The 27,075-nt window shown below is 46.2% G+C and overlaps 1 protein-coding gene across 2 annotated transcripts in view; it reads right to left on the bottom strand.

The window, feature by feature from the left end:
* DAAM2 (dishevelled associated activator of morphogenesis 2) overlaps positions 1 to 27,075 on the bottom strand; it is a 119,365-nt gene that overhangs the window by 19,847 nt on the left and 72,443 nt on the right. The window contains exons 4-17 of one of the 2 annotated variants that reach the window (XM_039222580.1): positions 25,201 to 25,275; positions 24,436 to 24,530; positions 21,131 to 21,464; positions 20,150 to 20,260; positions 18,859 to 18,962; positions 17,603 to 17,669; positions 15,981 to 16,098; positions 13,863 to 14,001; positions 10,429 to 10,487; positions 10,109 to 10,293; positions 9,218 to 9,517; positions 4,345 to 4,452; positions 2,020 to 2,043; positions 896 to 1,002 (exon numbers count right to left, since the gene is read on the bottom strand). In XM_039222580.1, the coding sequence (XP_039078511.1) occupies positions 896 to 1,002; positions 2,020 to 2,043; positions 4,345 to 4,452; positions 9,218 to 9,517; positions 10,109 to 10,293; positions 10,429 to 10,487; positions 13,863 to 14,001; positions 15,981 to 16,098; positions 17,603 to 17,669; positions 18,859 to 18,962; positions 20,150 to 20,260; positions 21,131 to 21,464; positions 24,436 to 24,530; positions 25,201 to 25,275 (1,826 nt within the window). The remainder of the gene's footprint in view (positions 1 to 895; positions 1,003 to 2,019; positions 2,044 to 4,344; positions 4,453 to 9,217; positions 9,518 to 10,108; positions 10,294 to 10,428; positions 10,488 to 13,862; positions 14,002 to 15,980; positions 16,099 to 17,602; positions 17,670 to 18,858; positions 18,963 to 20,149; positions 20,261 to 21,130; positions 21,465 to 24,435; positions 24,531 to 25,200; positions 25,276 to 27,075) is intronic. The other variant, XM_039222581.1, reaches the window with a different exon arrangement.

The raw sequence follows: 27,075 nt of genomic DNA, 5'->3' as shown, positions 1-27,075 counted from the left end.
TCTTCGGTGTAGACAAAGACGGAGAAAAGGTTTCTGATCCTTCTACTCCTTATGTCTAAAATATCTAGTGCATCTCCATGGGAGGAAGGGAATATTGGCAAGGCCCAAAGGGGCTGTTTCCTGCTTCCTTCACTGTCAGAAGACAGAAGAGCTCTCAGTCTTCTGACAGCGCCTCGCTCCCACACAGCTGTTCCCATACGTCTTGCTGTCTGGGTGAGGGACAAGCCTCCCCCCTCCACACACAAACACACACACAGTCCTTCTCTATCCATCCAGATGCACACCACTGGGAACCCTGAAGATACAGAACTCTCCTCCACCACCAAGAGGGAGAAACTGAGGCTTGGGGTCTATGGGAAGACATGGGGATGGATATCCCAGAGATGGCTGGGGCAGGGCTAAAAATAGTATGGGAGGTGGTGCCCTCTGACCCTGGCTCAGGCAGGAGGCCCCACACAGAAGCTGTGCTGTTAGTGCAGATACTGCCCTGTTTGTTCTGCAGCCACGGGAAATGCTTGGGGGCTGAGATCATGCTGCTCTGTGGCCTAAGCCTAGTGGGGCCCTCCATGGGCTTAAAGCAACTCTGCTGCCAGACGCTGACCAAGCTGGTCAGAGACCTCCTGACTGGGGCAGTTTCCTGTCTGCAGAGCTCCACACTGCTGCTGAACATGAGCTCCCATGGGAGGGTTCTAGATCAGTGGTCCCTTACCATTCCCAGGGGATAGCAGGGGACAAGGGGAGCACAGAGACTGCTGTTCACACCATTCCTCTGCTGCGCCCCTGTCCTCCAGGCATTTAGTTCCGCTGTTGGCTTTTGCTCTAGCCCTCTCAAGGCTCTGCCTCCTGGGGTCTCATCCCTCCCACCATGGGCAGAAGAGGCTAGGCAAGCACATACTTAGAGAGAAGGATGATGCAGTTCTGTGCCCTCCGGCCGTCAATGACCGACAACTCTTTGACCTTGCGAGAAGCCAGGTAGATGTCCTCTGTGGAGCCCAGCTCTTTCTGAAATGGACAAGCCAAGTAGAAAGGTTGAGGTATGTCTGTTCCCCAATCTTCACCTTGCCCACCCCCCGGGAGACACCCCTACACCAATGAGGAGATACTCCTGGTGTGAGGGGAAGAAAAACAGGGAAAGAAAAAGACAGGAGAGAGAGACAAGGGTAGTTAATAACCAACCCACTGGGACTTTACCATGGGTTAGAATAGGTTGGGGGCAATGAAGAGCCCCTCCCCCCTTTAGAGATTGCCCTCTTTGAGCAAACTAGAGAAGGAATTGTTCCAGTGGAAGGGGAATGATGGAACCCTACAGCTTTGGGCAATGTGATATGATCCCAAGCACCCCAAGAGAATCAACCCCCACTCCACCACCCTACCCAGACAGCTTCCCCAAGCTTATGATGAGAAGCTGGTTCTTAGTTCCCATCAGGTCACGGTTCCTAGATTCCTGAGGACTTTAAGCACAGCCCCATGTGCTCAGAGTAGAGGATGTGTACAAGTTCAGAGGTGAGGAAACTGAGGAAGAATTCTCTTCACTGGGGTTGTAGCAGGCAGACTCCCCCCAAAACAGATTCCCTTCCTTCTCTTGGGCCCTTGGTAAGGTAGACAGGAAATTAGTTTTTATTCTGGGAGGTTGCTCCAAGCGCATGCTCCATGTTGTATAATTCCAAGCCCCATGCCCTACACTCACATCTTTATCTTTATGAATTATGCCTTTGGGATTTTACAGTGCCCAGCCTGTGCAGTCTTACAGGACAGTCTTGTCTTGGGCCAACATATCTGGAAGCTTTCTCCTTACTCCAGTAGACATTCACCTCCACTGCTGGTAGGAGTCTGCTTCAATTACTTCCCTCCCCTACATTTCTGCTTTCTCTTTGGGAACCCTTTCCCATGTTGCCCTGTAGGGATGGGTAATAAAGGTAGAAGGTAGGATGAACAAGCCCTCTTTTTAGGCTAGTACAGGGCATCAGCCCAGGACAGTGATTAGAAGTTAGAATGTCCAGAGCCCCAAGAGTGACTCACCTGCTGAGAATTAGTTATCAGCTCCTAGGCAGGTAGCAGCCACAGCCAACAGAGAATTAAACATGCACAATGTTAGCCAAGAGGTTCAGGAACCCAGGGACAGTAGGAGAGACATGGGGACCCCTCAGCATCCACTCTGTCCTCCCAATCCCAAGGCGACCGACATGGTTGGAGATGAAGACTAGCAAGTAGCCCTGGACAGGAGGTGCTTCTAGCAGACATGCACTCACACAGAAGCACAAAGTGGGGAGCAGGTCTCCTGCCTGCCCTGGGCCCAGTGGGACCACCACTCCCTAGTCAGGGCAGGCCAAGCTCCCAAGCTCCCTAACCCCAGGCTTTGGCTGCTATTCTTCCCTCTCCTCTGCTGGAACACTGCCCAGAGGGCCAAGAGCATTCCTCCACTGCTTGATGACTTCATCCTTCTAAACAGGAGAGGAGATACAACCAGAAGGGGCCAGAAACATGTGAAAGTTGTATTCATTGAGGCAGAGGAAAGCAGGTGTCCCTGAATTTTGCCTCTTCCCCTTTGTCTGTCTTTTGATCTCTAAGGGAGCTAAGGGAGCAGGGCCCACACCTGGTTCTTTCTTCCAGACTCTGATGGAGTTTAAGTCACTAATTCAGGACCTGCATAAGACACAAAAGGAAGACCCCACAGCTTATTGGACCTACTTCCGCAACAAGCCCATGCACTCTGGGCACGAGAAAGGGAAAAAAGGCCACCAGGGACCAGGGCCACACATCCTCTGAGATCTCTCTAGCTCTGCTTCTATGAATTCACCCCAAGTCTGGGTGACCCACCAGGTGACAATAGCCTGGGTGAAGCCAGCCCTGAAATAGGGGTTCAGAGAAGAAACAGGAGACAACTCTTTTCCAGTCACCAAACTGGGAGGCCCCAGACGCAGCTTGTTCTAATTCCCATATCTTCTCTTTCCGCACTGGTCCCCATCCTAGCCCAACCTCAGGGGTCCTAGAAACTGGATGGGCCAGGCTGGAATCCTAGACATCAGGAAGACTCTCCAGGTAGGGAGAGTTGTATAATTGGCCATGCCTGATATACCCCTTGCACATGTTCCCTCTGTTCCACTCAGGAGCACTAATCCACAAGTGCTCAGAAGAACTCCTTCCCTCTTCTGCTAAGCCACAGCTGCTGCCTGAGGCCATGCCAGCCTGATATGGGCAGGGGCTAAAAATGCTGCCTGGAATTAAGGTAAAGAATCAGATGCCCAGAGCACTTACATTTAAATTAAATAATAACAATCTGTTTTTTCTAGAACCCCAAGTCAAAGCCAGAGTCCCACCCCCACTCTGCCCCTTTGGCTAGGCCCCTACAGAAGAGTCTTGTGTGCCCTCAGGAGGGTTGTCCACAGGTATGAGCTTGGCAGAAAGCAGTGGGAAGCCCAGCTACAACATGCAGCTGCTCCCCAGGGCCCAGATCCCACTCACTGGCACCTGGGATCCTCAGGGCTGGTATCCTGGGCTCAGCAGAGAAGACAGGAGAAAGTGGCATAGCACAGAGAGGAAACAACCTTCAGAGGGAGGCCAGAGAAAACACACTCTCAAGTCTTGAGGCTGGGAATGCCCCAACAGGACTTGGGGGGAGGGCCCCCAGATGTGGCAGCTACAGTCCAGATTCCTGGGCCCAGACACACCTCATGACTCACATTCCTGTGAGGACGAGGTCTGAGAACTGGTGCTGCCTCAGGAATGCTCTGCATTCATCCACCCTGCCACCCCCTTACTGCTGCTAGAAGAGCAGGCTGACTGACCAACCATCTGTAAGCAGTGTCTGCAAGGCTCTCCCACACCTGCCCGGGCCCACCCACCTTAACCCCCTAACGTGACCTAGAGCAGCACCATCTTCCTTGAAACACTGACATCTTTGGCTGACTGACTCGTGGAGGTGGGTGCTGGGAACGTATGGTGGAGAAAATGATTTGAAAGTTATCATGCATGCTAGGTGTAGTGTCTAGATCTTGGGTCCAAAGAAAGAATAGGGGTCAAGGTCTGAGCCTCCATCTTCAGTGGTCCAAGATGAAAGAGAGAAAATGGACAAAATAGTATTTCAGCACTTGGTATGTAAATACATACAACTGTGAATCAGAACTGTAATACAATGATATGTTTCTCTCTACTGAACTTCACACCTCTAATTCAAATCCATGTCCCTAGTAAAGCATCGTATCTAATAAGGAGTAAAATCATTCAGTATACATGGGAATAAGGGAGGGACAGAGGAGGGGTCGAAGGTTGGGTTCGAGGGGCATAGGTGAAGTCAAGACTGGAGGTCTAGACCCAAGCAGCTGAAGGGGCAAGGCAGGGTCTTACCTGGTGCCTCTGATAAGCTGAAAACATTTTTTCAAAGTCCTCTAGGTCCAGAATCCGAAATACTTGCATGTCATCAATCTCATTCCATACGGTGCCAGGGACACGTTCCTAAGATTCAGCACAGGGAGAAGACCCAGAACGCCTTCATTATGAAGAGGTCCAGTGTCTCCCTAACTCTCCCTGTTCCCAGCTGCACAACTACAGTAGCCAGGCTTTCAGGCCTTCAGAAGGGGTTGATTCATCTCCCCAAAACCTTCAATACTCTGCTCCAGGACAGAGGCCAGAGACAACCCCCTTGTTCTCCTTTTCTTGTGGGACCACATGTAAATATGTTCCAGAAATCAAGTGGAGTGAAATGATGGGTGTGCAAATATGAAAGAAGGTATGAAACTCCTTTCAGAGAAACCAGATCAAACCAGTGTTCTCAGGACATGCTCCCTAAAAAATCAGTGTTGGCCGGAGTCACTGGACGGAATAGTGGCCGCACATATTTGAGATCCTCAAATCCTCAGTGCCCACTACATTTCTCGTAACTGAGATGGTCATTTTCTCTCCCAGGGGTCTTCTTCCCACTTTCCCAGACTCCCAGAAAGTGGACGAATGCCAAAGCCTGAGACATCTTGACCCCTATAGTGACTGCTCAGGCCAGCAAGACTCTGCCACAACTTCCTGTTGGTCAGACCCAGGAAAGTGGCCTATCCCTTGGGATGTGTCCAAGGGTTTACATTCCAAGGTCTCTCCACCTAGGAAATGCTCCACTTCTGTGTAGGACCCTGGCACTGAATCTCTGCCCTGGGGAGAGGCTCCATCAGCCAAGGTGAACGCCCCAGTGGTCTCATAGCACCCTGAGAATGGCTCAGCGGGCAGAGAGCACAGCCTGTCCCAGGGCACTCTGACCCTGTCCTTCCAGGAATCCTCGCCTCATCCCGAGCTTTGATGTCCTTTAAAATGGAATCTCCCACCTTCCTCTGCCTGGAAGGCAGCTGGGGAACCTTCCTAAGGCCACCGCCCCCTCCTCCCTCCATCTCCCCCTCCACAAGGCTTAGAGAGAGAAACATACCTTTCACTCACTTTTATTTTCTTAAACTCTGGAAAGGGGAGGCTAGGCCAGAGTAGGGGGGTGGGGACATTCCTGTGGCCTTCCGAAGGCCAGGGACCCTCTCGTGGAATGCCGGGCTGGGAAGCTCAGAGCAGCAAGGGATACAGGCATCTGGCCAAACCCAACACAGACACATTCTTTTCATGGCAGAAACAACCACTGTGTGCATGCACGCACACACACACACACACACACACGAGCACGCGTGGGGTAGGGGAAGGGGACTGGGGAAAGGAGCCAGGACCCTGGAATGGGGTAGGTGGGAGGCAGAGAGAAGATGGGAGGGAAAACTGATTCAGGAAAGCAGGGAAGGGAAACCTCTAACTGGTTTCCCATCTGAATCTAGGCTTGGAGTGGAGGTGGGTGGGCTCCATGGGAAAGCCCACACAGGTAAAGCTTGCCACTGCTTTTTATTCCTGGTGAGGCCAGGACAAGAATAAAGGACTGGAATGAGAGAGCTGGATGGTCAACCCTGGGGAGAGCTTCCCTTAAGAGAATAGGCTAAGCGCCCAGCTCTCCCACCCTTCTTGCCAAATGCCACCCCACCGCCATATGCAGCTCTTTGTGGAGGTGTGGCTGAACTCTGGAGCCAGACAGAGGTCCCTCCATTCCCAGTATCCTCCACATGCTGCATTTACCAAGTCACTCTGATGTGCCCACTGTGTAGAATAATGCCTAACTTTAATTTTTGCATCACTCTGGCCAAGATCTCATCGTTTCCAGTCTAGATTCCTGAAGCTTCTGCCCTTCTAGAGACATCCTTTACATGCCAGGGAAACCTTTCTCCAAAACACTTTTCAGGGTGTTTCTCTCACTGAGCATCTGGGGTCAGACAGACCAAGCCAGCTTGCACTCCCAGCCTCACCACTATGCAGTCCTATGCACCCTGTTGGAAAGCAGAGGGGTACTATTCTCTTTTTATTTCACACTAAAAGAAGCATAGTCTCAATGATGCTTGCTTACTGAGTCAAAGTAAGGATTATGGGAGATAACACACAAAGTATGCATAGCAGTGACACTCATAATAACTCACCTAATATTATTTTTATTATTAAGAATGTCTATGTGTCAGTCACTGTTCCAAGTACTTTATATATCAATTAATCCTCACAACAATCCTTTGATGTAGATGTCATAATTACACCCATTTTATAGATTAAGAACCTCAAGCCAAAATGATGAAATAACCCCTGGCCACACAATTAAAAGCTTGGAACTGGGATAATAGGTTCACAGATATTGTTCGATGTCCCTCCAGCCACCCCTGCTGAAAAATGTCTACAATTCCTGCAAATCCTTCCCATTCCCCATTCCATCAGACTTGTACTTTCCAGTCTAGGAATGAAACTCTGGACTGCTTAGAGCCCCTGGGGAATTTAGATAGACTGTATTATTACTGGACCCCAGAGAAAATCCTAAGTGCAAAGCTCTGCTTGATGAAAATCTTGCAAAAATATTAGTTGCCTTGTTTGTCTTCCTTAATGGATGAGGTGCCTAATCAACTTTTCATTACCTTTTAAAAATCTTAAATTACACCAAGAGGAAACCTATGGAATGGGAGAAGATATCTGCAAATTATATATTCAATAAAGGGTTAATATCTAAAGTATATAAAGAACTTATATAGCTCAACACCAAAAAACCCAAAAAACAACCCACAAGTAATACAATTAAAAAATGGGCAGAGGACCTGAATGGACATTTTTCCAAAGAAGATATACAGATGGCCAACAGACACATGAAAAGATGCTCAAACCCACTGATCATCAGGGAAATACAAATCAGTGAGATACACCTCATACCTGTCAGAATGGCTAGAACGACAGAAAGACAAGAACAAGGGTTGGTGAGGACACAGGAAAAAAAGGAACCCTCTTGCACTGTTGGTGGGAATGCAAACTGGGGCAGCCACTGAGGGAAACAGTATGCAGGTTTCTCAGAAAATTAAAAATAGATATACTATACCATAGCATAATGTATAGAGTTGTCAAATCACTATGTTGCACACCTGAAACTAATGTGACATTGTGTGTCAACTATACTGCAATTAAAACATTTAAAAGTTTTTTTTTTAAAGAAAGCCTAAAAAGTACAATTTATAATTATACTTATAAGTACAGGAAAGAAAAAATACATGTTTTTTACCCCAAAGAAGTATATGTATTATTTCTGTTCATGAACACTGAACATTTCCACATAGCCCGTGGCCTTTGGTTCTTCAGAGCTGTTTGCCTGCCTCACAACCATGGAGTAGTGCCCACACAGCACAGCTGTGCAGTACAGTTGTCACAAACGTCAACTATGTGGCTTCAAAACTCTAACAGGTGTCTCTAAAATTTTACCAGCTTAGATTGGAGATGTTATCAGAAGCCCAGGAGACTATGAATGGGCTATATTCATGCTTTGTCTTTCCACCTCAATTATAAAACCAGAGGTAAAAGGAATCCTAGAAATCTCACAGACAGGCAAAACTGAGGTACAAAGTGAGTGATTTACACAGGTCAGTTAGTTAGAGCCAATCTTGGTTTAGTTAGAGGTTAGAACCTCCCCTTCAATCCCTGTCTGGGATTTCTAGGTGTTTCCTTAAACAAAATTCCTAATTTGCCAGATCCAAAGCTCTTACAGAGCAGTGTTTTGTCTCACCTTTTATTGTTCTCCATCACAGCCCCCTGCAAAAGGCTTTACACAAAGCAGTCCTCAGACTGACTGGCTAGCTGGTCTACCATTAGGAGAGTCAGCTACCAAACAGCTGGCCACCTACTTCACAATCAAGTCTCTTCCCACCTGAGTCTCCATCTGAGCTCAATTAAACTTGCATAGGAAGATACAGTTATGAATTCCCTAAGAGTTAGACCAAAAGGCTGAGACAACAAAGAGGGCATCCACTTGTCCTAGTTCTAAAATGATGTCTGCACGGCTGCTGGTGAAGTATGCATATGGGATAGGCTAAGTGAACTCAGTTACAATCTATGCATTACACCTCAGGGACAAAGCCACAGGTCCTCTTAATAGGACTTAGTATAGAACCAGAGGCAGGGCTTGACCCAGGATGGAAATGGACTGAAACTGCTAGCTGCCTAATGCAATCCAGGGCATCTCTCCTCCATGCTTATGAGAGTCCAACAGAGGAATCAACTCCCACATCTGGACCTGGGATTGGTGATTATTAGTGGATAATATTCATCAGGGCTTCTCACTACCTAGCAGTCTAGAAAGCACCCGGTATGTTTACCTTCCCCCAGGAGGATGTCAAAATGGCTACATCTTGACATCAAAATGTTCATGGCAAGAGTACTATCACTTCCCCTGCCATGGCTTCATAGTTTCAGTCATTTGAACACACTGTCCTGATCTTTACCATCTCCAGACCTCGGCCCAAAGTCTTTCCACTCTTTTCCTCAAATAGACCCTAACCTTAAAATTCTGGTCCAGCCATTGTGTGGTCTGGAAAGTGACCCTAGTTGACCCATGTTTTGGTATCTATATTGCTCCATTAACCTTCAGCACACACACACACAAATTCTATCTGTAGATGGCTTTGCCAACATGAGCCTTAGCACATTCATGCCTCCTCATCCCAGTATAGGTGTTCTTCCCAGTGACGGTAAGCTGCCTGCCATCAGTAATCCTATCTTCTGCATCTACTACCTCCTTACCCCCACCAAAAAATGAACCCATGAGAGGGGATCTACAAACAATGTGAAAACAATCCACGGGGCTGACTGGCATTGGCCATGGGAGAATGGACCTACTGATCTCTTCTTTGTTGCTTACCTCATTAAGCTTGACCCAGTTGAAGGACTTCAGTGGATGAGAAGGCTGGGGGACACACTTCTTCCTGAGTGGGATATCACTGCTGGGGCAAGGGTCTGGAGGGTGAGGCAGGCCCATGCTGAAGCAAGGTGGGGCACCAGGGGGAGTGGGAGGCCCACCAGGTGGAAGAGGTGGTGGTGGCGGTGGGGGGCAGCAGGCAAAAGGTAGAGGGGGTGGGGGTGGAGGCAGGTCATTGGTTGTCATCGAGGAAGACAGGGTAAGTGGACCCCCAGGGGGAGGTGGGGAAGATACAGGTCCTGTCTGTGGGGAGACAGAATAATAAAAAGACAAACCCATCAGCAACGATGTCGATCATGTCCCCACCACACTATTGCTCTCCTTATCCCTATTCTTCATCTATAGTAGACCCCTAATCCTGCTCTCACCTCCCACACACATTTTGTTCCCCCCCATTTCCTCTTTGTGTCCCAAGTGCCCAATACACACATAGACACAACCACAGACACACACACATAGGTAAAACACATATACATGACACTGAACAAAGTCATAGTTATCACACTGCAACAGCAGGAATGATGCATACACTTGTGTAGGCTATAGCCTGCATAGGGGCATCCAGCTGCATGGGGGACAGGGGCGGGTGGCAAAATAGTACCTGCACTATGCATTCTGCTTCCTGGGACAGTGTCACCCAGGAGAAAGAGCATTTTTTACTAATTAACACAAAAGTAGCCGCCCCTTATACCTTCAGAGGTCCTCTCTGTCCTGAACCAGGGTCCTCCTCTCACTTCTTCGTCACTTCCTTGGCCCTTCCCTATACCTGCTTTTCTCAGCATATTCTGAAGGTCTCAGCTCAATATGTAAAAGAAGAGAAGGGTGTCTACATACTGAGATTTCACTGAGTTGGGCTACCAGCTCTGCCACTTGTCCTCGAGCCTGGCGCAGCTCCTGGGACTCTCGGGCCAGTTTGTCCTTCATCTTGTTCAGTGTCCGCATCATCTCTTCCTTCTCCAATGTCTTTGTCTCACATTCTCGCTCCTTTCTCTCCAGCCTGCTCACCAGCTCCATGTGTTCTGGGATGGGGGTGGAACCAGAGAGTAAATGGGAAGAGAGACATGCATATGTGTGTGTCTGCCTCTAATGGGTCCCATAGTGGGCAGGGGAGAGTTGGTGTAGAGTGTACAGTGGCTTTAGACAGAGCCCCTTACCTTTCCGGAACTTTTCTGCCTGATCTCGCCACTGTTTCACTTCGTTCTCATTGATGAGCCTGGTGGGGAGTACAGGGAAGGGTCTGTTGACTGTTGGCTCACAACTACCCAGAAGACATATCTTCCTATTCCCCACTTTGGTTCCCTGATCTCCAATCTGTTCAGCCACATCAAGGAGGGTAGGATTTTGACTCTCCAGGTATTTCTACAGATCCCCAGCTCTTGCCAGTTCTCATGTGTCTCTCCATGGACTGTGAAAGCTGAAAGATTCCTTAGATAACTTATGATTCAACCATGTCATGATACAGTTGAAGCTCTTGAGACCAGAAATGAAGACAAGAGCTTGACTAATGGTAGAGCTGGGACTAAATCTCAGGCTTCCTTTAGTTTTCTAATGACTTGTATCTCTTTGTAAAAATAAATGTTTTGCTCTGAGACAGATCAAAATGTTGGCCCTACTGTGCTCCAGGATTCCAAAGACCAATGTGTAAGAACAAGAAAAATCACCCACCACAGCCACAGAATGCATATGCTGAGGGTGAAGAGGGGATGTATCAAAATCACAGAAAGTCCTCACTCATGTCAAACTCTTGTAAAGGGGGTGAAAATTAAGCTATTACCTGAACACCAAAGTGTAGTAGAGAGGAAATCCCAAAGTGAGATACTAATAATCATTGTTTTTTGTAACTCTGAAAATGTCGAACAGTTAGGTTCATGAACCTTGGCTTCCTCCACCATATCAAGATATAAGCGGGGAGAGAGTATGAAATGGAACATAATTTGTGAAGAGATGTCTTTGGAGAAAGTCATTGCTGTCCTTCTTAGAGGTGCTAACTCCCTTACTATCATCTAGTGGCTTTTTTGGACACTCTTAGAGAGTTTTGACCCACATTCCTTGATGTTTGGAGGGAGGCATGGTAGACTCGGGTATGACTTGGGGCCAGGCAGGTCCAAAGAATGAGGAAACATCAACCAGGAGAGTGGTGCTGTGCTGGGACCGGTTACCACTCCTAGAGTTTTTTGGTACAGACATTGCATGGGGGTTTCTCAAGGACCAAATGTGAGCCTCATGGGGAAACTGGGCTGATGCCGTTTTAAGTCCTGCCCAAGATGTCCATAGAGCAGAAAGTGGATACTTTAACACTGTGCCATTGTGCACTGGATTGCCAGTAAATCAGGAGATGATTAAAGGGATGATACCAATAGCCCCAAAGGGTAAAAAGAAAAAAAAAAAAAAAAAAACCTTGAATGGCCAGTGACCAGGGTTTTATAGTGACAGGCATGCAGCAAAGAACTTTAGAAGATTCCAGAAATAATTTGTATCTCTACCCATATTCTAAGGCCAGAGAACAGGAAACCTGTTTACTGAGTTACCTGATCAAGAAAGACTTTGTTCCTTTCTACTTCCTGCCCCCACACTGCCTCGTAGGGGTTAAGAAACTAGTTAGGTAATAGAAAAGGGGTGTGTGGAAAGGGTTATTAGAAGAGAAACAGAACAGGGGTGCCTGAGTGGCTCAGTCAGTTAAGCGTCCGACTTCGGCTCAGGTCATGATCTCATGGTTCGTGGGTTTGAGCCCCGTGTCGGGCTCTGTGCTGACAGCTCAGAGCCTGGAGCCTGCTTCAGATTCTGTGTCTCCCTCTCTCTCTGACCCTCCCCCTGCTCATGCTGTCTCTCTCTCTCTCTCAAAAATAAGTAAAAAAATTTTAAAAAATTAAAAAAAGAAGAAGAAAAATAGAACAGAGGAAGAAAGCCAATCATCACACACACCTTTTTCACTGCAGCTTCCAGCCGCAGCCCAGGAAGAGAGAGGTTTAAGGCTAAATCAAATCTAGAATTCACATGATCCACATCTGGGACCAGTACTTCTAGTTCCCGACTAAGACTATATTGGTGGCTTAAAATGATCTTAGGACTTCCATTGCCCAAGATGAAGCAAAAACTTTATTGGAGCTGAGGCATCTTCCTCCTCGGGCAGAGAAAAAGCTTCCCTACTAAAGGGTGTAAAGAATTAGTAGAAAACAAAAATAAAAAGAATAAAACTACATTTTGATTACTTGGCTATGTGCATTTGTCCAGCATGCCAGGTAGGATTAACCACATCAATATCCAACTACTTGTACAAATGGAAATAGTAGCATGAATAGTTCAAAAATAATTTTCTATCTACCTTTGGAATGTGATATAATGAATCCTTGAGAGCCAGTTTATCTGCTTAAAGGGCAACTGGCTCAGACTTTCATTTATAGCAGCATTATCTACAATAGCCAAGATATGAAAGCAGCCCATATCCATCGATTGATGAATGGATAAAGATGTTATGTATATATGTGTGTGTGTATATAAATGTACACACACACACACAGAAATGTGATATATATATATACACACACACATACACATTCCATTGTGTATGTATACATATATATACACACAGTGGAATATTTTAAACTCTTTAAAAAATAAAGTAAAAGTTTAAAATTAAAAAAGTGTTATCATTACATCTGTTATTAATTGATGTGACTTTAAACTTGGTTCTCTGTGTTTATCTATACATACAAAGATCAACCAGATGACCTTAGGCTCTCACATCCTTGTTCAACAGCCTTAGTTAGATTGCCATGCTCTATCTTAGTGGTCAGCAAACTTTCTCTAAAGGATCAGAATAAATATTTTAGGTTTTGAATACCAGGTACAGTCTCTGTCACATATTCTTGTCTATTTTTAAAAACTCTTTTAAAATATAAAAACCATCCTTAGCTCATGGGTCATACAAAAGCAAGCTGGAAGACTGGAGTTAGCCCACAGACCACAGTTAATATGTTTGCTTGCTTGCTTATTTATTTATTTTTAATGTTTATTTATTTTTGAGAGATGGAGGGAGACAGAGTACAAGTGGGGGAGGGGCAGAGAGAGAAGGCAGAATCTGAAGCAAGCTCCAGGCTCCAAGCTGTCAGCATAGAGCCTGATGCAGGGTTCAAACTCATGAAATACGAAATCATGACCTGAGCTGAGGTTGGATGCTTAACCGTCTGAGCCACCCAGGCGCCCCAATAGTTAATATGATTAAATTCTTCCTCTATCCACTCCATGCAATGGATCATTAAAAGTTGAGCACAACATTTATAAATCTGTGCTGTTCAATGTGATAGTCACTAGCCAGGTCATATGGCTATCTAAATTTAATTAGACTGAAATAAAAATTTAGCTCCTCAGCCACACTTTGCACATAGCAAGTGCTCAATGGCCATGTTTGGACAGTGCAGGTATGGAATATTTCCATTATCTCAGAAAGTTCTGTTGGACAATGCCGCTTAAGGGGTATTTGGAAGTGTGTGGTTTTGAGAGAGGGAGTAGAGGCTTCAATGGTGAGACTCCAAGCAGGAGACAGATGAGGAAGGAGGAGGAAGACAGGTAGGAGCTGGCCACTGCTCACATGTTGACGATGTTCTTGACATTGAAGTTCTCCAAGGGAGCCAGGTCAGGGTCCACACCCCTCTCATCCTGGAGGACAATCTGCTGAAGGATGCGGTCCAGGAGCTGCCATTGCTGGAAGTAGCCACCATTCCGCTTGTCTGAGGAACAATAGGCATCATACCTTTACTGAGCCCTGGAGCCCCCCTGAGGCCCAGCCCTAGAGTCACTCACTGCCTGGGTCCAAGCTGGTGAGGCATGCCTTCTCCCTCCCTTGGCAAGCTCCCAGTCTGATGGGGGAGGCACTGATGATGCTGATGATTCACAAATCCAGTCATTTCTTGATGATCCACAACTGACTCTCTATTAAAGTGTCAATCCTCCGACACATTTCTCTACTCCCTGAAGTACTACCTGGCTTCCTTTCTTCCCTGTAGGTACCCTGAGTAGCCTATGCCTTGGGAATGCAAATTGCCTCTTACATTATCTAAAAAAAGCACCTTTCAGAAAGTAAATCTGCTCCAAAATATTACCTGCTAAATAATGAAGTCTCCAGGGAAATTTAAAAAAAGAAAAGGTTTTAGGATTATCTGTGCAGTTGTTCTACAGTGAAAGATGAATGGAAACTAATTACAGGTATACACTGAGACAGAGTCAGAGTGGGCCGGAGCAGTGCTAATGGAATCCAGGCAGATTTCTCAGTGAAGGTGACCCTAAACTATGAAGGCAAAAGCTTGTGCATGGTGCCTGATCTCACAGGGCCCAACTCCCATCTCCTGTCATCACGATCTGGTGGGATATAGCCATTCTTTTCATTCACTAGCCACAAGCCTCTCTCCCTCAGTTCTTGAGCCCAAGTACTTTGTCTCAACTGACCACCAAGGGAGATCATCCAGCATGATCCTGACCACTAAAGTCAAACCACAATGCTTACGAGTTAGAAAGTCATGTCTGCAAAGCCCCATTTGGAGGCAAAAGAAATCCTTTGCATTGCCCATGGAACACCACACACAAGAACTCATGAGGAGAAGTTGGGTTTCTCAAGGACTTCCTATGCTTTCCATGAAGATCTCTGGACAGAGCTTTGGAGAATGGATAGCTTCCTGGTCCAGGTTCCTGTGGCCATTTTCCTTTCCATCACTTCACTGACACAGGCATTGCAAAGTGGTATAATTTTCTACTTGCCTTTGACCCAGGAAAACAGGGTAAAGCCAGATCACTGGCTGACAGAAGTAGAACATGTTCCATCTAAATCTGTGACTCCAAAGAAACAAAAATTCCGTCATATATACAGACTCACCCAGCCTCAAGTTCATACACTGTGGATCAGATATAATAATGTATACTTCTTAAGTCACTTTGAAGCTTAGAGACACTGTGCCAGAGAACCTCACATTGCACATGGCCCAGAGTTGGCACACAGTAAGCTGTAGTTATTGCCACCATCACCAGCACTAGAGAGTCAGCCTAGGTTGACCATGATGTTTGGCCACACTAGTCTTCCGAATATTCAATTTTGTGAAGAGCCGAAATACCAAATGGTACAGTTATAGCTCATTTCAAATGCGTGCTAGGGTGGCTATTAGTGATCATGTGTGATTTATTAAGTCACTGTGCACACCTGGATCTTAAGAGCTTAGCATCTGCTAAGCTTAGATGCTGACATTTGATATTTGTAAAGAGAGGCAGGGACAAGTGTGGTAAAGTGGTGCTCACAAGGCCTAAATGGAGAAGTGATAAAACCTTGAAAACCAGGCATGCTCAGTCTACATCTGTGTTACTCCCCCAACCACAAAACTTCTTTTTGGAGCTCCCCAAAAGAACCGATTGCTCCTCTACCATTAGCTAACAGCCAAACCTGTTTGCTTTTGCAATGATCATGCTACTTCTTGCGAGACCAGGATGTTAGCATTGTTCAGGGCCAAGTCCCCAATGTCTCCCCTGGGTGACAGTGGGAGTCCTGACCTCAAAGAGAGAGGGAAGAGAAAAGGCCTGAGTCCTGTGGCCAGGCTCCTGGGGGCATGTGCAGGGGGAGACACAGTCAGACTCACCAAGCCAAGGAGGTCCTGACACCTTGACTCAACCTGCCCCTGGCCAAGGCTCAGGCCGGCTGAGGAAGTGGCAAGTGTGGGCTACTCACAGGGCATCTGCAGGCAGTGGTGCAGGACGGACAGCAAGCAGGGGTAGGCCTCCGTGTGCTTTAGCTTCTTGTGGATCAGCTCGAACATTTGGGAAGCACTCTTGGTGTCGATGTGGACCTGAGGGAGTGGAGGGAACAGTGAATGGGGAGGCATCAAGCAGCAGCAGCAGCAGAAGGGAGAAAACCCTGCTTCTATCCACTGAGCCCCATTCCCCAGGACAACGCTCCTTCTCCTGCTTCTGGCCCAGGCTTAAAAAGAGAGGCACGGAGGGGTGCCTGGGTGGCTCAGTAGGTTAAGTGTCCAACTCTTGATTTTCGCTCAAGTCATGATCTCACAGTTCGTGGTTTCAAACCCCTCATCAGGCTCTGTGCTGGCAGCATGGAGCCTACTTGGGATTCTGTCTCCTACTCTCTGTCTCTGCTCCCTCTCTCTCAAAAATAAATAAATAAACTTAAAAAAAAAAAAGAGAGAGAGAGGCTGGGGCACCTGGGTAGCTTAGGTGGTTAAGTGTCAGACTTTGGATCAAGTCAATATCTCATGGTTTGTGAGTCTGAGCCCCTCATCAGGCTCTGTGTTGACAGCTCAAAGCTGGAGCCTGCTTTGGATTCTGTGTCTTCCTCTCTCTCTGTCCCTCCCCTGCTCACACACACTCTCTGTCTCTCTCTCTCTCCCTCTCAAAAATAAACATTTAAAAAAAGAGAGAGAGAGAAAGAGAGCCTCAGAGAAAAGGAGGAGGCAGATGTCCTAATTAGGTGAAGCAGGATTTCTCAACCTTAGCACTATTGACATCTTGAATCAGATAATTCTTTGTTGTAGGGAGCTGTCCTGTTCACTGCAGGCTGTTCTGGAACATTCTTGACCAATATCTATCAGATGCCAGTGGCATCCTCCTCACACTGGTTGCGATAACCAAAAATGTCTCCAGACATTGCCAATATCCCCAGGGGCAAGAGGGAGCAAAGTCACTCCTGGCTGAGAACTGTTGAGTCAAACAAAGAGAAGTGGGCATAGACAATTCAAGGACCATGTAGAATAGTTCCAAACAACTGGGGTTCAGATCCCAGATCTAGTTTCTCACTGTGTGACAACAGGTAAGCTAATCTCAGTCTGCTTATCTGTAAATCAAGGCTTTTGTGACAATATAATGGGATGGGGCTTTGTGACTGCTGCAGCACCAGAAGTTTCTATTTGGGTAGAGATTTTATAATACATTATTTAAGTGGTCAAACTGTGTTTTCTCAGGATTACTGAGGCTGCAATAAAAAGTCAATTTGGTTTGTGAAGCATGATCTGGTTAGTGATGGGGAGAGTTGCCTTAGGCAATTGCTGAAAGGCAGGGGGAAAGGCCCAGGAGAGGTATTTGAGACTAATCATGTATAGGAAATGGCTCTCTGTCCTTTGGGGGTTACAATCTCCAAGCAGGGGAGATGCCCTACGAGGCGGGGCCCTATAGAGCCAACATGCTGCTGGGCTCTAGAAGTAGGACTTGGCCATGTGGGCCACTCGCTGGGGAAGCCAGCCAGCATTGGACCTACCATAACACAGAGTCTGGAGAAGTGGCTGTGGGGTCACCTGGATGCCACCACCCCCTGCAGTCGCCCCATCCCTTCAGGGTCCTCACCATGTCAAACCTCCTGGCTAGCTCCAGGTCATCCTCATTCCGGACCATCTCGAAGAAGTCTAAATGCCTAGATAGGATGGGGGGGATAGAGAGAATAGATATTACCCCTAGGACATCCCTGTTTGAGGGTTAAGTCCCTCTGAGCCCTCAATCAACTAAATCTGAAAGCTTTATTCAGTGAGGCCAAGGAAAAAGCAGAAGGAAGCCACCTCTCTGTAGGCCAACACTCTCATCTTTTAATAGAAGCCCATGTCTGTTCCTCAGGGAGGCCAGCACAGGGTCCCATTACCCTAGATCAGGCTTTCTCAGTTTTGGTGCTATTGACATCTGGGGTTAGATTATCCTTGGTTGTGGGAAGCTGATATGTGAGATGTGGAAGGTTCAACAGCATTTCTGATCTCTACCCACTAGATGCCTGTAGCAGCCCCACCTTCAAAAATGTCTCCAGGCATAGCTAAATGTCCCCTGGGGGTAAAATTGCCCCTAGTCAAGAACCACTGCCTTGCCTTCAACAGGGTTCTCATACTGTCCCCAGATCAACCCTCAAAGCCAATTTCTCTCATTTTCTGCCCCAACCACTCCCATCTCCAACTCAAAAGAATCCATCCTATTCCACTTAAGACTCAGGGCAACAAAAGTGTTTCCTGCTTCACTTCCTATAAGTCTCTTACCAATTTTCTCAGCCTTTGGCATCAAAGAACATCACTGTAGAGTGATGTAGAATATATCAATGGGACAGAACCAGAGGGGACAGAGTTCACTAGGAACGCGTAGCAATTTAGTTGTGCCCTTTAATCAACAAGGACCTTTATGTCTTATATTTGGGGTGGGGCATTTCCCTGTTAAGCAGGAGTATCCTGAAGGATGCTTAGCATTCCTGGTTTCCAACAGCCAATACCAGTTAGTACCCCTCAACTAGCTAGTCTGAAAACCAAAGTAAACTCCCACATGTTTCCAAATGCCTTCTTTGGGGGGCGGGGGTACTGCCATAGTTGAGGACTACTGGGCCCACCTGCCTATAACATCAGAGCTGAGAAGGAGGGTCAGCAAAGAGAGGAGGCAGGGACACAGGTAGGATGTGGGACAAGGAGGTGGGATTGCTGTCCACCTCCCTCCCACAGAGCTGATTCTACATTGATATTGGGTATGGCAAGTGGACTCCAGTGGGAAGGGCAGTCTTCTTGAAAGTCATGATCATTGCCAACTGAGGCACTGTTCCCATACATCTGCAGTGGGGACAGGTGGCTGGGCCTTACTTGTCCAGAATGGCATTCTCGTGCTGCCGGAGTTTGTCAATCACAGGCTGGATTCCCAGCATCAGGAACTCGTACCGTAGATGTAGGCGGAACTCCAGGTTATCCTGGGGGTCACCAAGGGAAGACCAGACTCATTGGCTTGTGGCTCTTCCACAAGAGTCCCCAGTGGGCCCCTCATCACATTATAGTCATCATCCCACATCACCTGCAGCAACCCATCTGGAACTGCTTCTAGTCCCAGAGTTCCAAGAAAGGGCAGGAAGAGACATCTTTGACCTTGCTATTTACTCCCATTAGTTCTCCTGCTTCATGTTCTGTAAGTCTCTTACCAATTTTCTCAGCCTTTGGCCTCAAAGAGCATCACTGGAGAGTGATGTAGAATATAAACTTTGACATCACATAAATCTTGGTTCAAATCCCTGCTCTGACACTCACTAGTTTTGTAACTTTGGGAAAGCCTTAGTTTCCTCATCTGTAAACTGGGAATGATATTACTTACCTACGGGGGTGATATTCATTAAAAATTGCCTGATGAAGTATGGTCACCAACTAATCAGAGCAGTTGTTAGTTGTAATAGCTAATATTGACAAAGGTGACGTCAGCATCTTAGGGACAGACTATTCTCCCAACCCACCTCACCTAACTCAGCTCATCAGGACTGGATGCAAGAAAAGTATCCTGGCAAAAAAGAGGGAAAAGTAAAGATCATTGCCCCTTTTTTCCCTTCAACAAACTGACTTTGATTGGTGTATCTGATTCTCTTAGCATTTGGGGAGTTCACCTGCTTTTCATGGTCTTCTTCAACTGTTGCTGTTTTTACGGTCTGGGAATCCCATTCTGACCCCAAAGTAAGGAAAATCAGAAGCAACACCTCCTAAAAGAAGGTGCTAGAGGGCATAACCAGCCAACTCACAAATCAGTCCAGAAGTAGGTCTTTGGAAAGCTCTAGAAAGAAGAGCCAACACTTGCCCTCCTCCCATAAATGAGAAGCCAGCATCAGCCAGCCAAGCTTGAGGTTTGTCCAGGATACACATAATGCCTGGTGTTATCCATGCAAGAATCTCCCAAAGAACCCCTCATGACAGCAAGGTCATGATAAGCTATCCTTTCTCAGCCCCAAGGGAAGGAGGTGAGAGTTGATAAAGGTAATCTAAAGACAATGCTGGTAGTAGCAACGATGCCAACCAGAGGTCTTGGCCCCTTTTCTCTGCCACTTCTCCAGAGGCCCTTGCACATATTACCTTGGGATCGAGAAACTCCAGGAACAGTAAGGGCAAGAAGATGCCTCACCTCTCCAGCTCCAGCATTGAGGACAGCGTTGATGAAGGACATGATGGCTGTTTTCAGATTCACTTCATCCCGGTACCGGCCCAAACTTCGGTCTAGCTCATTCAGCAGTGTCTGGATGGAAAGGCAGGTTCAGGATCCTGTAAGTCCTGCCTCTGTACCTGTGCTCCTGCCATTCCAGCTGCCTAACATCCCCCTGTGCTCTCTCTACCCAATCTATCCAGTTTACCTCGGACCTTCCCAAAAGCTCAGCTTTTCCAAGAAGCATCCATTCACTCTCCACAACTCAGTCTCAGTTCTGCCTTGCCTCCTCTCTACTCACCTCCAGGGCTTAGTTTATTTTGTGGGGGCAGTGCCAAGTGCTGCTTTAGCACTTTACAACTGTTTACAGCTCTAGCTGTTTATGCCTCATAAATCTTCCTGCCTAGCTCATTGACAGCACAGACACTGCCTTTTACCTCTTTTCCATCTTCTGCAAAAGGTCAGGGGCCACTTTCTGCACAGAGTAGGTGCTTAAAAATGTTTGATGACAGAATAAAAAAATAGCCTATACAGGTAGGTAAACTATGGACTTTATAGTACAATGACAGATCAGATCTGTTGATACTTATCTACATATGACACTTTATACTTACTATCTCATTACTTTTCTGGGGCATGTAATGGAAAAGAAAAGAATAGCATGGCCTGAGCTCCTAAGACTGTTCTTGGGGTCTGAGCTCCTAGCACTGTTCTTGAGGTCCCCTAATAAGCACTGGCCCAGGTATAGGACCTAAATTCTTAGCCCCAGCAACTGCATTCAGTTCAACTTTTGACTGAACCCCTATGATTAGCCAAGCACTGGGCTCCGAAATGTAGAACCACAGACCAATGGTCCAGCCTCAAAGAGCCCACAGTCCAGTGAGGAGTCCATTTTCCCAGCCAAACCCATATCTCTTAATAGCCCTTAAGTCTTTTTAAAGAAGCCCCCTAGGAGCCCCTCACCTGAAAGCGCGTCCGCTCAGCTGCGTACACCTGGTAGTGTAGCATGGCCTGAAGCACCTTCTTGTGGCCGCCGGGCACCAGGCACACAGCCCCCAGGATCTCCAGCACGGCCACCTTGGTCTTGCTGTTCTCTGTGCGCAGGCTCTGTGCAATGGTGCTTATGGCCTCGGGCTGGGCTAGCACATGTGCCCGCCCCTGGGAGTTGTTCATCAGAGCCTTGATGCAACCGATGAGGGAGGTGTGGATGCGACTTTCGCAGGTGGCGTGGTCCATGCTCCGGAGGAAATTCAGCAGACAGGTCAAACCCTCCAGTTCAATGAAGCGTGTCACAAACCTGTACAGGCCAGAGCCATCAGCACAAACAGATATCCTGTATTTGCATATTATTCTGTATACAGTTTGCAAATAGTTACCCTGTTATCTGTGACCACTATGTCCCACCTACAGTAGTACAGTAGCCACTTGGTTCATTTATAGAGTTATCTAAGCACTGAAATCCTATCACCCTCACAGCAGACTCATGTCTTATTTGCACCTTAAATACCATGAATTTGCAGGTCATTAACTGACAGTTGCATAGCTATGATGGGGTTTAGGTGAAGGGAATGACCGTAGTAATTATTACTATAGTTATCATGGCTGTTAAATCTGAAAATTCATCTCCAGTGAGGGCGGAATTAAGAAAATTGCAGTCAGAAGACAAAGAGGAGTTGCAGATGGGGGCGGGGGTGGGGGGCGGTGCATCAGAGTCACTGAGTCACAGGACCAAGCCTGGGGAAGGTGCTCATCAAGAGTTATTTAAGAAAATAGCTAAGTTATCTTGAATGTTAACAAAAAGCATTAAAAACCATTTAGTTCAGGGGATCTTAACCTGGAGTCTGTGTTTTCCTAAAGGGTCTATGGCTAACACACAGGGGTCTATGAACTTGGATGGGAAAGAAAAAAATTAGACTTTTATTTTTGGTAACCTCTGCCTGAAATGTATCCTGTCCTTTGATGATGAATGTAGACAATAAACTGTGGTATTAGCAGAATCTGTGACTTTGTCACTCAAAGAAATCAGCTATTTTCATATCAAATTATAGTTGTTATCGGTATCTCAAACTATCATTTCCACTTATCAGCACTTCAAAATTATGGTGGTTGCTAGTTCTTGCTCTTTAAGGCATAAAGGCATAAAGCATAAAGGCATAAGGCATAAAGAAACACATACATTGCTATCACACAAATGTTTAAAATCTGGCTGTGTTTTCCATTTAATTGGTTTATTTTTAATCTTATCTATTTTATCTATTTTATTATTTAAAAACATCATTCTGATAAGCAGTTAATGGGTTTCAACTGGTGCCAGAGTCACCCATGGCACGTGCACGCGCGCGCGTGCACACACACACGCACACACAGGCTTAGAACACTTGATCTAGTAGAACAATAATGGTCTAAGAAAAGGTCATAAATGGGGCTGAGGGAGCCATTTTATATAATTAATATGTTTGATCCCAAATGTATTTGTATGTATTTCCATATTATTATATAAATATGCCTACAAAATAGAATATACTCTCAAATTAAGTTATTAAAATGGGTATTATTTGTTTCTATTATATGTTTTCTGTATTCTGCAAAATTTCCACCATGACTGTGTGTAACTATCAGCATTTTATTAAGGGAAAGAAAAATAAATTGAAGTAGGAGACAAACCTGGAAGCCTTCCCTCAACCCCTCTCCCTTCCTGATGTCCTCATCCTTCCTGTGTCCCCTTCCCATACCAGCCTCCCACCCACACCTGAGCAGCCAGAAAGATTAAGGCACTTCCATTCTCCTGAGGTTCTAGTTCCAGGCTCTGAAAGTAGAGAGCTCAGCCCAGACCACACACGTGTGTATACACACACACACACACACACACACACACACACACACACACACCTGTATGCTGGTAAACATTTAACAACTGGCTCTCCGAAGAAAGAAAAAAAGAAGGCCCGATTGTAGTGTTTGCCAATTTCCATTGTATAAACACTGCTAGCATAGCTGATTTCAAGCTGTCAATGTGACATCATTGAATGTGGAGTTGGAAGTTGGAAATGGACGCCTGCCTTCCAAGAGATGTTTATTGTACAGCTGACCCTTGAATAACACAGGTTTAAACTGCATAGGTCCACTTCTATGAGAATTTTTTTCAATAAACACAGTACAATACTATAAATGTATTTTCCTTATGATTTTCTTAACATTTTCTTCCCTCTAGCTTACCTTGTTATAAGAATACAGTATATAATACATATAACATAAAATATGTGTTGATCAACTATTTATGTTATTGATAAGGCTGCTGGTCAATGGTAAGATTTTAGTGGTTGGGTTTGGGGAGAGTCAAAAGTTATATGTGGATTTTTGACTGTGTGGGAGTCAGCACCCCTAACACCCACCTGTTCAGGATCAACAGTATTTCCACCATGCTTATACAATGGATGTACACTCGAGGGCATATGTAAGAGTAAAGAAGAGCATACATAAAACTAAACTGTAGTAAGATCACTAGGTAATTAGAGAGTGATAAGTTCCAAGTGCTTACTACTTTTATTTTTGATATCATTTAATTCTAAGTTTATATGTTATATTCTAACCATAGCTATGTTTAACAAACAGCTTGCAAAACTGAAAGTTTAACAGTCAGCTCCCAGAAGCAGGTGCAAGGCAGCCCCCAGGCACTAAGAGAATCTGGGTCTCCCTGACCACTCTAGACCTTTGTGCAGGGTGACCCTGGAAAGGGAAGTGTCCTTGGGATTTGAGAAATCGTCCCCTTCTCCTGGCCTGCATCACATCTTCTGCACATGGCAGAATATTGTCCATAGACACCATACCTCCCCCTAGTGGCTGGAGTATCTCTTGCCACATTGCCCTCCTCCAGGCTGGGGCACTCATTCTCACAGCTCTTTCTTCTATACCTTGTCCATAAGGCCACCACCCTATCTCCCATTCTGTTCTCCCAAGACAAAAAAGCACCTGCCCTAAGTTTCTGCTCAGATAGCTCTTCAGGACCTGAGGTTTATGCCACATTCACATGCTCTCTGCTCTGGTTCCCTCAAGCCCATCCTCTGGCAGCCGCCCAGCTCCTCAGAGAGAGGAAGAGTGGGAGGTTGCAAGTAGAGCTGAGTGGGGGGAGCTCTAGGGGATGCCCATTGGAGCCCATAAGAGGACTCAGTTGGGAGCAGAGCATTGGGTGAATCTTCAGGAAGTTGAGGGGAACCACCAAGGGAAGGGAACCACCAAAGGAAGTGGGAAGAGGAAACACAATGGGTCACCTCATGGGCTGTGTCCGGAGAGCTGTCTTCAGGTCTTCTACAACTTGGTTCCTCATCTCTGTCTCCTCCTCATCAAAGGCGTACAGACTCTGCATCTGAGGTAGGTGGAAGGGGACAGAGGTCTTGCTGGGCTGCCTGAGCCGCAGCTCCCTGAACCCCCAACCCAGGTGTGACCCAGGAGCCACCCTCGTCTCAGAAAGGGCGGGGCCTCCAGGAATGGTTCACTGAGAGCACCAGACTCTGAGAAGAGTCAAACTCCAGTCCTAGACTTCACTTTCCTCGTCTGTGAAATAGGGAAGATTATTGGCTTAGCATGTTTCCCAAGACTGTGTGAAATACAAATGGCTAATAGATGTTTTTTTTTTTTAATGTTTATTTATTTTGAGAGAGAGAGAGAAAGAGAGAGTGTGTGTATGTGAGAGTATCGAGGGGGAGAGAGAGAGAATCCCAGTCAGGCCCTATGCTGTTGACACAGAGCCCGATGTGGGGCTCGATCTCACAAACCATATCATAACCTGAGCTGAAACCAAGAGCCAGATGCTTAACTGAGCCACCCAGGTGCCCCGGTTAATAGATGTTTAAGTAGTTGAGGGACTCTAGAGTCACACAAGAGAGGGAGGGATTAGGCTAAAATCTTGGGAATAACTGGAAAGCTGCTGATCCCCAGTGAGTGGGGAGTGAAGTGCAGGGAGAGAAGTGGGAAGATCACTCTGCCCCATAGCTTTTCCACGGGGGGCCTGGGGCAGGAGAGGAGCCATTGCTCACCGCAGCCATGGAGTTGATTCGGTCGATGTAGTAGTCAGGCCAGCTGGTCGCCAGCTTGTTGGGGTCCTCCTGTTCCTGGAACAAGAAGAGAGACTTTCTAACCAACTGGCAAGACAGGCCCATGGCCTGAGATCCTGAGCTTCCTTCCCTGTCAGCAGATTCATCTTCCAGCCCCACCTAGACATGGATAACTTTGAGGAAGTTACAAAGTCTCTCCAGGCTTCCATTTCTTCCTTGGTAGAATGCAGATAATGAACACTGAATCGAGTGACCAGACAAAGACATGAGCATAAGCCACACAGGTGGTTTTCAATGAACAATATGTATCATTAAAAATACATTCTTTTTTCCTTGTTATATTTGTTCTCTTTTTGAATTTGATCTTTTTATTAGAATATAATTTTATGCCTTTTTAACCAAATAAAGATCTGTGCTTCTAGTTTGTACATCTGGTTTTTCAAATTTTACTTTTCTAATAAGATCATTCTCATTATATTTTACGAAAGTACTGCTTTGTGACAGTTTGGAAATTTAAAAATGTGGTCTTTCTCTGAGATCGTTGGAGAAGCACAGATACAAAGCATTTGATGCAGTGCCTGGCACATGGTTGCTCAGTAAATAGCAACGTTTTAAAAAGAGAGAAAGAGGCTCCCAAGGCCCTGGGTTTGGGAGAGACTCGGGAGGGGTCAGTGTAGCTGGGAGGCAGAGCCCAGAGCAGAGGCCTGTGGCCCAGCTGTCAGGTTCCAAGGGAAAGCCTCAATTCCTCCCCAAGGATGGGCAAGAGCAATAAGAGTTGAATAAATACTAATGCTGATTGAAAATCTAGCCCTTTCCTCTAGCCAATGAATCTGCTTCTGGGCATTACACACACCTTGCTTCTTCCTGTCCCCGTCCCATTTGGACACACCCCTTGCCTGCCTTCTGCTAATTCCCTGCTTTCAAATCTGTACCAAAACTTACCTCCTCCTCCAGAACCTCACTGATAAACCACCTGTCTGCCAGCTGACCTGAACTTTATCCTGCATCCCTTGGCTATGTCTACTCAGGCTTCACAATTTTGTTTCATAAAATTCACATTATAGACCAGTGAGAAAGCTGCCTTGATTTGGTCTTTGTGACTTCACATGGCTATGTGTTAAGTCGTCATGACTTAAGCCCCCAAATTGTATCTTCTGACCTTGGGGAGGGGATCACAGAAACAAAAACAAATGTACCATCAAATGAATATCTTCCTGCCTTTGCCAGCTCATCGTGTAACCCTTCCATATCCATTAAATGAGCACCTACTACATGCCAATCACTGTACTGAGCCCTTAATGTACTGAGCAAACTGTTCAGTCCCTGCCTTTCATACGTTAGTCTAGTGTCAGAGGCAGAGTGATTAATGCTCTATGGTAGAAATGTCTATAGTGGGCCATGGAAACCCAGGGTGGGTGCATATAACACAGAAGGTTCATGAAGGAGACTCTAAAAGGACAGAGTTATTAAAGATTACTGAAGGTAGGACAGGTGGGGAGGGTGTACAGGCTGAGGATGCACCACATGGCATGACAGGGTATGTGAAAGTGTGGGGGGAGATTACTTGTAATTTGGTTTGGAAAGTAGAACAAGAAGTCCTTACATTTCAGTATTTTTTTTTAAAAAAATTTAGTTGTATAAGAGATCCACTTACAGGAACTCCATGGTAAATCAATTTGGAGAGTGGAAAAGCACAAGACATGATTAGCTACTCCCGAAGTTAATTTTTTCTTCCCTCTCTCCCATGACTTGAGCTTTTTTTTAAGATCTTCTTTCTCACAATGAGATTCCTGGACACAGCATATAGTATTTTGCAGGTGCCTAATAAATGTGCATCATGTATACTAGACTGCATCA

Source organism: Hyaena hyaena, unplaced genomic scaffold (assembly GCF_003009895.1).
Source record: "Hyaena hyaena isolate Hyena2069 unplaced genomic scaffold, ASM300989v1 scaffold_1161, whole genome shotgun sequence".
NCBI lineage: Eukaryota > Metazoa > Chordata > Mammalia > Carnivora > Hyaenidae > Hyaena > Hyaena hyaena.
This window is presented reverse-complemented; position numbering and strand designations above follow the sequence as displayed.